The 15,600-nt window shown below is 56.6% G+C and overlaps 1 protein-coding gene across 1 annotated transcript in view; it reads right to left on the bottom strand.

The window, feature by feature from the left end:
• Positions 1-15,600, bottom strand: part of FAM178B (family with sequence similarity 178 member B) — an 89,086-nt gene that overhangs the window by 21,036 nt on the left and 52,450 nt on the right. The window contains 1 exon segment of the mRNA XM_059079646.2: positions 3,070-3,157. Coding sequence (XP_058935629.1) covers positions 3,070-3,157 — 88 coding nt within the window.

The raw sequence follows: 15,600 nt of genomic DNA, 5'->3' as shown, positions 1-15,600 counted from the left end.
AGGGCACCTGGGTTTGAATCCTGGATCCACGGCTTTCTCACTGCGTGACCCTGAGAAGTCTCCTAACCGTGCCTGCCTCCCTTTCCCCATCTGTCCTGCACAGGGGCTCAGCCATGCTCTACGGCATGTCAGAGCCACCACTTCGGCTGGGAGGTAACGGGTGGAGAGGAAGAAGTGCCCCAGGCACAAAGCCACGTGCAGGGCAGAGGGTGGCCGGGCTGGCCGGCGAGGAGGGCCCAGGCAGCCCTGGCAGCCACGTGGTCGAGGAGGCGTGGGGAAAGCGGGGCGTGGGGGCTTGACGTGGGCGGCTGCAGGGCCAAGGTGGCCCCGTGAAGGCGCGTCTCAAAAGGAGCCGCCTGGCAGGAGGCCGTGCAGCGGCCGCGGGCTTGCGGCGGGGACGGGGAAGCACACCAGGAGGACAGCGGGCAGGCTCGAGCCGCCCGTCTGCCCCTCGAGCCGCCGGGGGTCTGGCGCAGCTTCGCCTGGCCCGCCTGCCGCCTCTCTCCTTCCTGCGGCACGAGCACCGACCCACCCTTCGAGACCCGGCTCGGGACGGCTCTGGAAGCCATCTCGCTGCCCTCGGGCAGAGTTAGTCACGGGGCCCTCGGCCTGCCTCGCTCACGCTCACACCCTCTCCTCCGAGGTCGTCTCCTGGTGCAGAGCCTGGCACACAGGAGGTGCTCGGCTGGGGTCTCACGAACGCACGGCAGGCACGCGGGCAGGTGGCTGACAGGTGTGCTGGGACAGCCCTGGGTCTTGGACCCACAAGGGCAGGGCTGGACTCTGCCCCAGACACACTGGGAGCCCCCAGGCCAGCTCTCCCTGGGGGAGGAATCCTCCCGCCCCTCCCCCCAGGTCCGCGCCGGGCCAGGGCACCCAGCTCTTCCCCCCGCACCACTGCCCTCACCGCTCTCTGGCCCTCATCACGCTCCCCGCACTCCCCCCTGCGTAGGCTCTGGCTAATGAGAAACAAATCCAAACGAAACCCCAAGCCTTGAACTGACCCTCATGCTCGAGGCAGCCTGTGTTTTCCTGATCGCTGCCAAGTGATGCAGGGTGGACGGTGGCTACTCCCACCCACCACGTGCAGCCAGTCCTGCCTTTCCGGATCTCGACACTCTGGCCTCTCACCTCCGCTCTGCTGACACGTGTCCGGTTCTCCAAGGAGCTCGGTGGCCGCACTCGGGTCAACACCAAAGCCTCTCCACCAGGCTGCCCCCGCCCCGGGAGCCTCCTGGGATCACTCTGTCTTGTCCTTGCTGCTGCATCTCTGCCTGCCCCGCCCCTAACTGTCTGGCCCCTCTGTTCTCTTTCTCGCAGAGATGTTCTGTCATCAGGCTCTCACCTTTGTGAAGTGACCCCTGAGCAGGCCACCCTGCCCTCCTGCCCTCCCAAGGTCTCTGCCTGGGGAAGCTTCCTTTGCACACCCGGGAACTCGACCTCGGGTTCCTTCAGCCCACCTGTGTGTGCTGAGGTCGTGTGTGTGTCAGGTACTGTGCTAGGAGCTGACGGGCAGTAGTGAGCAGAAACTCTTTGGTCCCTGCGCTCAAGGAGCTGCTGATGTGCTGTGTGTGTGTGTGTGTGTGTGTGTGTGTGTGTGTGTGTGTGTGTGTGTACACAGACCCTGAACAAATAAAAAAATATCAGGAGGTGAGCACCATGAATACTTTCAAAGAGTGTGATGGGGGCTTCGCTGGTGGCGCAGTGGTTGCGAGTCCGCCTGCCGATGCAGGGGACGCGGGTTCGTGCCCCGGTCCGGGAAGATCCCACGTGCCGCGGAGCGGCTGGGCCCATGAGCCGTGGCCGCTGAGCCTGCGCGTCCGGAGCCTGTGCTCCGCAACGGCAGAGGCCACAACAGTGAGAGGCCCGTGTACCGCAAACCACCCCTCCCAAAAAAAAACAACAAAAAAAGAGTGTGATGGTGCCAGGGCACTTTTTGGATTGGGTGGTCAGCAAAGGCCTCCTGGAGAAGGTGACACTTCAGCTGGAACTGGGGTGAGAAGACGCTCACGCCGTCCTAAGTCTTGGGGAAAGCATGGAAGGCAGAGGGGGCAGCCGGGGCAAAGCCAGGCCGGGCCTGCCTGGATGAGCCAACCCAAGCGGTCACCCTTCTGAGCTCCCGACCTGCGATCGTGGCCTCTTAGACTCAGCCATATGGTCCACCGGCCCCAGGAGGGTCTGGAACATCCTCTCAGCACTCTGGCCACAGGCTTGCCCCGTGTACCTCCAGTGACTAGAGACGCAGCCTTTCGCCAGGACTGCCTTGCCTGTCTCGTGCTGTAGAACTAGACGGCTCAGCTGCAACCTGGAAGCTCTTCTGGGGTTCCAGGGAGACCCTTGGGGGGGGTGTGTGGGAGGCTTGTGAGAGCATTCTCAACCGCCCTGCCACCCACCCTTGGGCTGGCTGTGACCCATGCTGCCCCCCGGGCCCCTGAACTCCTGCTCTCTGAGCTGCAAGGAGGCTGCAGCCAGAGCTTTTTGGAGAGCAGAGGGCGGAGGAAAGAAGGCACTTCCTTCCCTGCTGCCCCAGGAATGCCTGACGTGGGGCAGCAGGGTCACTGAGAGCGAGCAGTGTTAATTTAGTAGGTGTTCGTTTTCACCTTTGTTGTTTTTCCACCTATAAAAAGTTATATAAGCAGGGGCTGGGGAGGAGGGAATGGGAGTTAGCGTTCAGCGGGTGCAGAGTTTCTGTTTGGGAGGATGAGAAAGTTCTGGAGGTTGGATGGTGGCAGTGGCTGCACAAGACTGTGGAACTGCACACTTCAAAACGGTTAGAACTCTGCCCTGAGAATTGTTAAGATGGTGAAAAACAAGTTAAAATGGTAAATTTTATGTTACGTATATTTTACCACAATATTTTGCAAAAGTAATACCTGCTCCCAGCTGACTGCTCTATCCTCAGTGCCGAGCACATAATAGGCGTGCAAAAAGTAACTGCTGAATGCAAGGATGTGAGCAGAAAATTCGGACTCACTTTGACTCCTCCGGCCTGAGGCTCCCAACTTTGGGAAAAGCAGTCCGAGGAGCCGGCTGGGCTTCCCCAGCGGATACTCAGGCAGAGAGACTCACCTGGGCCTTCTCTTGCCAGAGAGGGAGCGTCTCTTGCTGGTCCAGCAGCCGGGCAATGATCACGAGGCTGAGCTGGCGTCGAAGCTGCCTGTGAGAGAAGGGGCGAGAGAGACTGAGGGGGTGTACCACCCTGGGCGGGCGGGGGGGATTGAAGTCCCCAGGGTGGGCGCAGGGAGGGGCAGGACACACACCGAGACGTGAACAGGGGAGAGCCACGTGGGGAACTTTGGCTTTCTCCTTTGGTTTTTACAGCGTTTATTATTTATTTTAGAAGTAATAAAACACGCAAGATGGGAAAGTTTAAAAATAAGCAAAAAGGGCTTCCCTGGTGGCGCAGCGGTGGAGAGTCCGCCTGCCGATGCAGGGGACACGGGTTCGTGCCCCGGTCCGGGAGGATCCCACGTGCCGCGGAGCGGCTGGGCCCGTGAGCCGTGGCCGCTGAGCCTGCGCGTCCGGAGCCTGTGCTCCGCAACGGGAGAGGCCGCAACAGTGAGAGGCCCGAGTACCGCAAAAATAAATAAATAAATAAATTTATTTTTCAAAAAAAGTGGTAACTTCAGAGGCTAGCATAGTAGTAGTATTTATTGTCTTAGTTTTTTCCTCTATATATTCGTGCTACACAGAGATAGGGACTGTTCAACCTCTTTTGCACAGACTGTCACCTTTTCTTTCCTCTGCGGCATTATGAGCTTTCCGCCCATGTAGGGTGGTGGAAGGTGGGTGACCGGGGCTTGGTAAAGCCAAGTTTTGTTATTTTATTTTTTTCAGCCAGCATCCAGCGACTTTCCTTTGGAGAAACCCTCACCCACCACACCCGGCCCAAATCCCGGCTCCCAGGGTGGGCACGTGAGCCAGGCCTGGCCCATCAGTCCCTGCGTTTGAGCCACTGAGAGGTGGCCTCGGGGTCTTGGCTGGAGCTACCGGTAGAGCCTGTGCCCTTGCAGCAGGACCACTGATCCGGTGGGAGGCGACCCCACTGTCGCTGGCGGCCATCCTGCCTCTTTGTGGGGCAGCCTGGAGGATGAGGCAAGCAGAGATAGCGCCCTGACAACACCCAGAGCCCGCCCTGCCTGAAGCCTCCGGCCCCCGGCCCCGTGCGGTCAGTGGGTCGGGTCGGCTCAGCCGATAAAGTCCCTTTGGCTTCTTCAGTCAGTCTGAGCTGGGCTCCTAAGTCTAGCACCAAACAGTCCTAACTGATTCACTCAGGATGGAGCTGGTGTCTCCACTCTTCAGGAGTGAAGACCTCTAATGGGGTTTCAGACGCTCATGTTTGGGGCTCTGATTTTCATGGGTCCTTGAGGGCTGGAGTGAGTAAAAAGAAGCGAGGAGGGAAGTAGAGACTAGAGGACAGGGCTAGGGGTGGCAGTGGCCAGGAGAGGCTGGAGAGGGGCGATGGGAGAAGGGGTGGACGGTTACATCTTCCTCGAGGCTTCACACACTCGTTGCCCCCATGGACAGCAGAAGGCAGCCCCTGGCATGGACTCTGACGTGGTCCACGATTTCCGCGGAAAGCCACCACCAGGGGAAGCAAAGGAGAGGTCCTGAAGCCGGCGGAAACTGAAGGAACACGAAGGAAAACACGTGGGCTGGAAGCGGCTCCGTAGAGAAATGCCCTCTGGTAACAACACTGCTGGAGGGTCCCCACGGGCGCCCCTACCCCCATCCTTGGGACGACCCCTCGGGGAAACGAAGGACAGGACATCAGGGACAGGCAGCCCTTGGAAATGATGTTTCCCTAAGGAAGTACCTGCGGGAAGCAGGACTGAGCCCCGCCTGAGCGGTGCTGAAGGCGCCCCTGCAACTTCCCCAAGGCCTGCGGCTGCTGTGGCCTCACGTGGGTGCAGCGGGGGGCTCCCAGTTGGTGGGGAACGGAGGTGGGAATGGCGTCCTCCAAGCCAGGAGGGTAGGTGGTACCTGAAACATCGGCCTTGTTTTTTTTTTTTTTTTTTTGTGATATGCGGGCCTCTCACTGTTGTGGTCTCTCCCGTTGAGAAGCACAGGCTCGGGACGCGCAGGCTCAGCGGCCACGGCTCACGGGCCCAGCCGCTCCGCGGCATGCGGGATCCTCCCGGACCGGGGCACGAACCCGTGTCTCCTGCATCGGCAGGCGGACTCTCAACCACTGCGCCACCAGGGAAGCCCAACATCGGCCTTGTTGATCTTCTTATTCAAGAAAATCAGGGGAATCAACAAGGCAAGTCTTGATTTTTTTTTAAAAAAGGGAAAAAAGCAGCATCAGGCAGCAGCATCACATACTAGAAGGGCAAACACGGGAAAGAGGGGCGACGCTCCCACACAACTGGCAGGGACATGAATGCGTACACCTACCTCGGCCAACTGCCTGGCGAGACCTACTAAAGATAAAGATGCTCCTGTGCCCGCCCCACGGCCCGGCAGTCCTGCTCCGGGGCACACAGGTACGACGTACGAGAAAAGGGGGGGTGGAGCAGCGCCGATCCGCCACTAGAATGGAGAGACGGACGGGGCTCCACCCACGCATCTCACGCCCACGCGGAGCAATTACGGATGAGCCACGACTCCAGCCGGCGGCACGGGTGAGCCTCACAGGGCTGTGTGAACGAAGCCAGTTCCAACAGAACACATGTGTATGATTTCACTTACATTAAGTACAAAAACGGGGATACGTGGCAGAGGTGGGGTGGCGGGCAGGCTCTGCTCACATCTCATTTCTTCTTCTTTTTTTTCTTTTCATTCGGCCGCACCATGTGGCTCGCGGAAACCTTAGTTCCCCAACCAGGGACTGAACCTGGGCCCTGGCAGTGAAAGCGCCGCATCCTAACCACTGGACAGCCAGGGAATTCCCTCATTCCTTGATCTGGGTGCTGGTTTCACGTGTGTTCCACTGTGGAAACCCACTGAGCGCACACTTACGGTCTGTGTTCTGTTTGTATGTTGCAGTCCAATAAAACTATTACTTAAAGAAGAAGTTCAGCTGGGGGGGGGGTGGTAAGGATTGCCTGACTTAGCCAATAAAAATACAGGATGCCAGTTAAATTTGCACTTCCTATAGATAGAGAACAATTTTTTTTTAGCCTGAGTTTCTCCCATGTGATCTTTGTATTTTATCTGGCCACCCTGGGAGGGGCCGGCCATCCCGTTCCATTCTGGACCGGTGACCCCGGTTCCCTTTCTGCAGAGCGCCCCAGCTTTCCCACCCACCCTCCGAGTCCTGGGGAGAGGCAGCCCCATCTGGACTGCGTCACGGGACAGAACACAGGAGCCCTCATCCGGCGCCCCCACGCACCAGACCCCTCACCGGGAGTCCCCAGTCCGCCATCTGGGCTTCATTAATCCAAACCCGGGTCTTGGGGAGCTCTGTTACCCGCAGCGGGGGGTGGGGGGAGCGGCCGACCCGGGGGTGGGGTGCTGGCAGGCCCGGCAAAGCAGAGGCGGGGGGTGGTTCCAGAAGGGAAGAGGTGGGCCGGGTGGGTCAGGACAGAGCTGCCATCCCGAAAGAAAGAGAAGGTAAGCATCACAAGGGGCGCGGAGGGGGTGAATGGATGAAAAGAAACCCACATCTGAGGGCGGCGCGCTCCCCGCCTGCCCACTACCTTTCATCCTGAGGCCCTCCCTGCCTTCTACACACAGTCCCCTGCCCTCTCAGTTCCCACTGGGACACGGGGAGAGGGAACAGGACCACTTTTTAAGTCCACACTGAGAACTTACTCTACAGAGGGGAAAGAGCAAAGACTCACCTCACCCCAGACACCACCCCCACCGTGCAGGGCTCGAGCAGGGGGGCCCGCGGCCCGGCTGAGGTTGGCCGCGGGCCGCCCTCCCCCAGAAGCTGCCCAAGCCCACCCGGCGAGGCCTCCCCGGAACTCAAGCCAGGCGAACACAGGAGGATGCCGAAGCCGCTGGAGCCATGCCAGCCAGTGTCATATAAGGCAACAGGCTCCAGCCCTCTGAAGTCACACCAGGCCAGGCCTCCGCCTCAGGCCTGCCTCGCCACCCTGACGGGCTGCTGTAAGACCAGGACACTGGATCAGCACTCAGAGGGCCTAAGGCACTGGGAAATTGGGAAATGACTTTTCCAAACCAACAGCAGAGCCGGGAAGCGGAGCGCAGGCGCGCTACTCCCCAGCCTCCGGCCTCCCGCTCCTGCAAGGGGCAGCCCGTGGGTGCTCTGAGGACCGCAAAGGCGCCCGCCACCTCGAGCCATTAGGGGGTCAGGATAACCACGCAGGTCGCCGCAGCCCCTCCGGAGGGGCACTGGGCTCTGCTGAGGTTGAACTACCCTAAGAGGCTGCCAGGCATCTGGTCAAAGGCGTGAACAGCCTTTGCCATGTCTCTAGGGCAGCTCAGGAAGCAACCGCAGCCGCCTGTTCCCCCGTGGAAACGCCGCCCAAGCACCCTGCCCCGGGGCGTCTGCCCGGCTCACCGCTCCCGGGCTGCCCACGCCGCCTCTCAGGCATCATGACCGCCTCTCATGCCACCCGCCCCTCAGTCCTTCCCTGGAGTCAGTCCCCTATCTTGCACGTGAGCACGTACCACCCGGGCAAGAACAAGGACCTGGGCTCAGAGGTCAGGGTAAACTCTTCGGCCGTCGGCCCGGTCAGCCCCACACCCGCTGGGGCACTCGCAAGTGTGGGCACACACCGTGCAGACAGGAAGGGACGGTGGGGTTCAGACAGCCTCAGATCCACACGCTGGGGTCCCACCAGGCGACGTGAAGGAGCCATCTACCGGCCCCACCGGTACCCATGTTCAAAACCCGCACGACACACCTAGGGGAGGGAACGTGGGGAGCGGTTTTCTTTGCAGAGGGGATGCCTGGGAGGGGCCCAGGGGCCTTCTGGGGAGCAGGTGACGTTCTGGCCTGTGACGCAGTGGCGGTTGCACAGACACCTGGCAAAGTGTACAGTGTCCACCTCTGACGTGTCCCCTCCTGCATGCATAGTACAACCAAATAAAAAAGCTTACTACCGCTTAGTAAATAAAGTTCATGTGGACCATCACAACCCAACTTCCATCCTCCTATCTCCCTCCCTCCCTCCCTCCCTCCCTCCCTCCCTCCCTCCCTCCCTCCCTCTCTCTCTCTCTCTCTCTCTCTCTCTCTCTCTCTCTCTCTCTCTCTCTCTCTCTCTCGTATTATGAGGAAACCCACAGACCACTACGCTTAAAATACCTTAAAAGTCACCCCGTCTCATGTCCTGGTACCCACATATCCGTCCGTTTAATCAGGGCCTTCGTATACTTGAAGGAAGTGGCCGAGCTTGCCGTGGCTACCCCTTCCCCAGTGCAACAGCTACTCTGTTCTATCCTTTGGAATCTTTCTGCCGTTCTGGGTTGGTTCTTATGAAGTTCCCCAGGGTTGCTGACATTTCCGTCAAGTGAGGCGCTCAGAGCTGAGGCTGGCACTCATTTTAGGGGCAGCCTCGAGATGCTACGCCGTTGACAGATTGGGCCCAAAGTTAGTTCACACGTCTGGCTGTCAAATCCCATTTTCCCAGATCCTGTTCTTAACTGTGCAGCTGGGTCTCCCTTTCCCACTCAGCCTGTCATTATGGTCCTGAGACGTTTCTCTGAGATGTTCCGGGATCTTCAATTTGCTGTCAAGTTACATTCATGTTATGTGTGAACTTGACCATTGTTCTATTAATGGCCTCGTCCAAGACTCAGGGTCTGTGCTGGCCAACCTGTCAGTGAAGAGGGAACTCTGGGTGGCCGCCTGGGCCTGCCCTCCAGGCCAATTCTGTTGGCTACCAGCACTTTTGGATGACGAGCCCATCTAATTTGACATCACTCAGCCCACGTTCCTTTATGTTGTCACAAGAAACGACGATCGTTTCCGTCAAAGGCCCTACAAAACCCAGACAGCCCTCTCCAGAGTACTCTTCTGGTTAGCCTGTCAAAAACGAAATGAGGCTAGCCTGGTATGATTTATTCTTAGGAATCCTAGAAAGCAGTGCTTCCTTTTCTATGTACGTGCTCACAAGCTATCCCCTGGGGAGTTCTGTTGAGGGACACATCAAGCCCGCAGCACTGAGTGAAGGAAGCACCTTCTGCACCCTCCCTCCCCATGACCTGGGAGCTCCCACAACCACCCCCCCCCCAGGTCTCTGCAGAGCGAGGGCACCCCACCTGCACGTCGCCCAGGACAGACTTGAAACATCCTTTTGCTGGAGGGGACCTCAACTCATTTGACACAGCTGGATGCTGTCATACCGTCTCCCCCTGGTATCTTAGGCTGCAATCCCCTTTGATCAATATTTGAGTCCAGATGAAAAACTACGCTCCTTGACAAGGAAGACAGAAGCAAAATAGGAATTACGTGGTGTTGTTCTCTCTTCATCAGTGTTGACGTTTCCCCATCAGCCCGGGAGAGCACTCCTCACTTCAAAAGTAACTTCACAGGGGACGTCCCTGGCAGTCCAGTGGTAAGGACTCCACGCTTCCACTGCAGGGAGCATCGGTTCCACCCCTGGTCGGGGAACTAAGATCCCACATGCCTCATGGTGTGGCCAGAAGAAAAAAAAAAAAAAGAAGCAAAAATGACACAGAAGCCCCTTCTACGGGCCTTAGCTTTTCCCACCAATACTGTCACTGGTCTGTGCTATTTCTCCATTTGCCTTGTTCATGTCCCTTTCTTTCCCTCTTGCATATCTTTCAAGATCAGAGATCATGCATGAGCTCTGAGAGCAGCCCCTGCACTTCTAGATACTTCCTGCATTTTTCCTCATTGGGTCCATTTGCAAACCATGTTCAAAGTTTTATTGCAGGATCTCTCTAGCCCCCCTGAACCATTTTTCTTTTTGGAATCTGCTACTAAAAAGCTCTCACTCTCTCTACTCTTTTTGAAATCTGCCCTCCAGAAGCAAGCGCTCCACAAGCAGGCTCCCCAAGCCCCTCCTCCGTGCCAGGGTCCAAGGACCCCGCGAGCAAAGTCACAGCTCTTGTCCTCACGACGCTCACAGCCCAAGGGGTCAGCAAGGGGCACCGACAACCAGGGCTCTGCATCCGGAGGTTTCTCCGAAGAGGAGATGCCTCATCTGAGCCTAGCCTTGGGGGTGAGGAAATGTCAACCAGGCAAAGAGGAGGAGGAAGGTAGGGAAAGAGGCTTCTCTAGGAAGAGGGAACAGATGTTGAAAAGTTCAAGACAAATGCTCATCATGGGTTTGGGTAGCTGCACATTTTCAGGATATGGCTGGGGCGTGGAAGCCTGTGGGGGGACATGGCGGGGAGAAGACAGGCTTGGAAAAGTAGGCACGAAAGCCCTCGTACACCAGGCTGGGCTGTTTGAGTTTCATCCTGAGCATGGAAGCCCGAAGGCTTTTAAGCAGAGGAGTGACAGGGCCAGATGTGCATTAGAAGGAAGAGGCCACCGCTGAACAGAGTGGGGATGGGTCCCACGGGAGGCTCCGGCTCCCTGGCACACGTCCAGGGGTGCCGTCCTGAGAGCCTGAGCCGCGTGGCACCAGAGGGTGATGTGGAGAGGTAACTGTCATGGGACATGGGGCTGCCTGAAGGGACAGAAGGTGCCCACAGACCCACCCCCCCCCAGGCTTCAGGCCATGGGCAGATGCCATCACAGGGCCATGGAAGACAGGAGGAGGTGGTCCCCCATTGGAAGACAGTGACTTCTGTTTCACATGTGCTGAATTTGAAATACTTCCCACTCGCATCTGGCGCTGAGCAGAAAAGTCCGGCCAGAGGTACTGACTCAGGAGACCCTGGTGCGAAGTTGGGGTTGAAGCCACGGAAGTGGCTGAGATGGGGTCCTGGGTGGAGTCCCAAGGAGCCGGACTCTGAAACGGAGGGGAGTGTGCATGGAATTTGTAGCAGGAGTGGGTATAAGGGCGCTCTTGGCATCACACCTATCAGGGGGTGGAGGAAGCAGGTCTGGGCCAAGGGGGCAAGCCAGGCTGCGATGCAGTCACCGCAGAGACCCCAGCCAACCCCGCAAGGGGCTCTGGAGCCGGCAGGGTCCCCGTCTCTCCGAGACAGGCAGGGTTGAGGCAGCGGCAGCCCTCTGTACCCCCAGCCCCGGGCTGCTCCCAAGGAAGGGGCCCAGCCAACCTCCCGCAGAGGCAGCTCGAGGCTCCCAGCAGCTGGGGAGAGGCGCCCGAGTCCTGCAAGGGGGCAGTGTGGACAGAGCCCCACAGAGCCCCGCCCAGAAAGCCCCCCCGAGGCTGTGCCAAGGGACCAGAGAGGAGGGGCTGGGGCAGGACCCTGAGGCCAACCAAGGCTCGGGGAGCAGCGGAGGGGCCACGGAGGACGGCGCCTGAAGGGGAGGGGCCCGAGGAGGGGAGGGTACCAGGAAAAACCCACCGTGCAGCCGGCCAAGGCGAAATGGGAAGCTTGCGCACGAGGACGGGCCATTAGGTCACTTGTGACAGAGCGTTTTAGGAGGACGGGGGTGGCGCCTCTACTCCCACCACCCCCCTACACACACAGCCACTCATAAAGGGGAGCGAGCTCCTGCTCAGCCACCAGCCCGCATGCTCCTGGCTTCATGCGGACCCTCGGCCGTCCTCCCAGCTCCAGCCATGGTCCCTTGACCCCTGGACTTGACTCTCCTCTTGCCTCTTGTTCCTCCAGATTTTGAACCCTTCTGAAATCTTGAGGGTCTGGGGCCTTGGTGGACTCCTTCTAGAATGTTCTGGACTTGTCCGCCTCCAGAGGCCCGAATATCTCTTTTCTCAGGTGAGAACTCCCTCTGAGACGCTCTGAGCTCTGAAGAACCCCCGTGTCCAGGGTGGTGAGAAGGAGAGAGGGCTGGGGGCGGAGGGCGTGGACGGCAGCAGAAGCTGCAGGGAGGGGTGGGTGGAGACGGAACTGCCGTTCGAAGGTAGGAGACACACAGAGCACATTCCTTTGCTGACAGAAAGAGCCAGTAGAGAATAAAAAGCTGAAAGTATAAGGACGAGCAAGGATGATGCAGAAGGAAGGTTCTGAAAAAGGCAGGACTGTTGAGATCCTGAATGTGGAGGAGGGCTCGGGAGGAGTGGCGGGGGTGAGAGCTGTGGGTCCACTGGGTGTGTGTGCGGGGGCAGCAGTCATCCTGTGGAGGGAGAAGGGGCCCCGCTGTTTGCTGGGAGGGCACAGGTGTCTCCAGCAGGAAGCCTGGTGGAGCCTGGAATCTGCTAAAGGCCCCCAGGAGGCCGGCTGGCAACTCAGGGCGGCTCCCGGGCGGCCTGAAGGGGTCAGGGGCCAAGGGAGGGGGGGGGAACCAGGGAAGGTGGTAGCACCACACCACGTGGCCATGCAGTTTTCAGGGTGGGCAGATCTGAAGAACACGCAGGAAGGGAGTTAACAGTGGGGCGAGGGAGCCGGGAAACGAAGCCGGGAGAGGCTGACGGGCTGGGAGAAGATGAACCGGTCCGGGGCCTTGCACGGACCCTCTGCCCACCCAGGGCAGCGGCGTGCAACCCAGAGGGGAGCGAGGAGGGCTCCGGGGAGCTCTGGCGCGCCCGCACATCCCTGGGGCAAACACCTGGTGGCTTTGAAGGCTGCTTTCTCCCAGGGCTGCCTGCTCCTCCCTCGTGACCAGGAAATCTGCTTAAGCTGGTGTCCCTTCCCCTCTACTTCCAGGGCCACGGTGAGGCGGCAGCCGTGGGACATTTAATAAACTTTCGCAGGTGGTGAAGGAGGGTTCTGAGCCTGGGGAAGTTGATTGTAATTGAAAGCTGCCAGCTTTCAGTGGCAGCTCCCTCCCGGCAGAGGCTTGCGTGGACACGCGCTCTCCCCAGCAGCTCCTGGAGCCACCCCAGAGGGGCAGAGTCCCAAGACAGACTTTCCTCCAAGAGCCTCCTCTTCCCGTTGGCCCCACTTCAGGTGCTTTGCTCTAGTCCGTACTTTCACTTTTCACGGTTACGCTCAACTTCGCCTTACAGGTGCGTCCCTTGAAGTCTCGGTCAGCCAGGCGGGGAGGGGGGGCGGGCATCACACCTGTGCTGGCGGGGGGTCCTCGCTCTGTGCTTAAGCAGTCGGCAGGCAGGCGGATGAAGAAAGTGGCAGCCCATCGTACAACAACACGCTCTCTTCCCTGGGGTCAGTCTGGGCACGGAGCCCAGCGGGGCACACACCAGCGAGGCGAGAACAACAAGGCCACCACCACGGCGACGCTGTGGAGGGGGCGGCTAACGAAACAGCAGAGTGAATACGGTGCAGCTGCGAAAAAGCATTAGAAGCTCTTCCCGATCCAGTTTGGAACAGCTGCCAAAACCTACGCTGAAGTGGACAGAAGGGCGGGGAGGACAAGCCATAAGCACAGATGAGAAACGGGGACCAGGCCAGGCGGTACAGGCACGGGGGAGGGGGAGGGGCAGGCGTTCAAGAGGTACTCCTCGGTGCCTTTTGAATTTTGTTCTGAGTGCTTCATCTATTTAGAAAAAGAAGTAAAATTTCTAAGTACATGAATACATGCCATCCATCCCTATGGCGAGCCCTCTTTCCCAGTAACGGGTCTCGGCAGGAGGTTTTACCCTAGTTGGTGTGTCTGTTTGAAAGCAGGTGAGGCCGTTCTGTTATATTCACTATGAGCATTTAAGGAGCATCTACCGAGGGCCCTCGAGCTATTAAAAAGATACCCTCAGAAAGACACTGGTTCCTGATATCACAGCTTGGCTAACAGATGAACGGTGTCATAAATGTAGGGTATGACACAGGTAGTTTCAAATCTGTTGGGAAACGATGGATTACTAAGACAAGAAAACTGGTGTTGGGTCACTGGCTCTTTGGGGGTGGAAAACATCAAGTTAGATCTCTGTCTCATACCTACAAAAAAATAGATTCCAGATGGGATTAAGAGCCAAGAGAAACAAAGTTATATAAGTACTGAAAGAAAATAGAACACAATATTTTTATGCTCTTGGGGTGCGGAAGGCCTTTCTTTCCAAGATAGAAAGATTCAATTACAATCAACTCTGTACTATCCATGTACCTTTTCTGTGAATCTAAATCTATTCTGAAATTAAAAGTTTATTGAAGGGACTTCCCTGGTGGTTCAGTGGTTAAGGATCCTCCTGCCAATGCAGGGGACAAGGGCTCGAGCCCTGGTCCGGGAAGATCCCACATGCCGTGGAGCAACTGAGCTCATGCGCCGCAACTACTGAGCCTGCACTCTAGGGCCCGCAAGCCACAACTACTGAGCCCTCATGCCACACCTACTGAAGCCCACGTGCCTGGAGCCTGTGCTCCACAACAAGAGAAGCCAACGCAATGTGAAGCCCGTGCACTGCAACGAAGAGTGGCCCGTGCTCGCCGCAACTAGAGAAAGCCTGCGTGCAGCAACGAAGACCCAGCACAGCCAAAAATAAATTAAAAAAAAAAAAAAAAAGGGAAAAGAAATCAGTTCACGGAAGGATATACACAAAGGTTTAAAAGGGACAATTTATAGACTTAGGAGAAAACACGGTGTCCAAAATGTAATAAGTTGCTTACGAATGTATAAATGTAATTTATAAGTTGCTTATGTAATAAGCAACTTATAAATCAATATAATTAAGAAGAAGATAAATTACCTGATAGAAAAATGGGCGAGATATCAAGAGGCAATTTACACTAAGAGAAACATAAAAGGCCAATAAACACAGGAAAAGATTCTCAGTTTCACTGGCAATCGGGGAAATGAAAATTAGAACCACAGGAAGAGGTTTTTCACTCACTAGATTAATTAAAACTTAAAAACAAAACTGAGACTGCACAGTGTTAATGAGAATGTGGAGAAACAGGCATTTTCATGTCTGTTATTGATTAGTACAGCATCTTCTGTGGAGGCCAAATTTTATATATACATACTTTAGGACTGCAATTTCAAAGAACTTATCCTATAGAAATATTTGGATAGATGCACAAAGCTTGTATATTGGACAAATATCCAGAACAGGGGACTGGTTGCACGCACACTAGGGAATACTATGTAGCTATGGAAAAGAATGAGGCTCATCTCACACACACACACACACACACACACACACACACACACACACACACACGTGCAGGCACACCTCGGAGATATTACAAGTTTGGTTCCAGACCGCAACAATAAAGCTAGTATTACAATAAAGCAAGTCACATGAATTTTTTGATTTCCCAGTGCATATAAAAGTTGTGTTTAAACCTACAGATTGGGAGAAAATATTTGCAAGCAATGTGACTGACAAGGGCCTAATTTCCAAAATATACAAACAGCTCCTACTGTTTAGCAGTAACAACAACAACAAAAAAACAACCCAATCGAAAGATGGGCAGAAGGCCTAAATAGAGATTTCTCCAAAGAATCTCCAAGGAAGACATGCAGATGGCCAACAGGTACATGCAAAGATGCCCATCTCACCGCCAATTACTAGAGAAATGCAAATCGGAACTACAGTGAGATATCACCTCACACTGGTCAGAACGGCCATCGTTAAAAAGTCTACAAATAATAAATGCTGGAGAGGGTGTGGAGAAAAGGGAACCCTCCTACACTGTTGGTGGGAATGTAAGTTGGTCCAGCCACTCTGGAAAAGAGTACGGAGGCTCCTCAAAAAACTAAAAATAGAGTTGTCATATGATCCAGCAATT

This window comes from Kogia breviceps, chromosome 11 (genome assembly GCF_026419965.1).
Source record: "Kogia breviceps isolate mKogBre1 chromosome 11, mKogBre1 haplotype 1, whole genome shotgun sequence".
In the NCBI taxonomy this organism is placed as follows: Eukaryota; Metazoa; Chordata; class Mammalia; order Artiodactyla; family Physeteridae; genus Kogia; species Kogia breviceps.
Note: the sequence above shows the minus strand (reverse complement) of the source record. Positions and strands in the feature narration are given on the sequence as shown.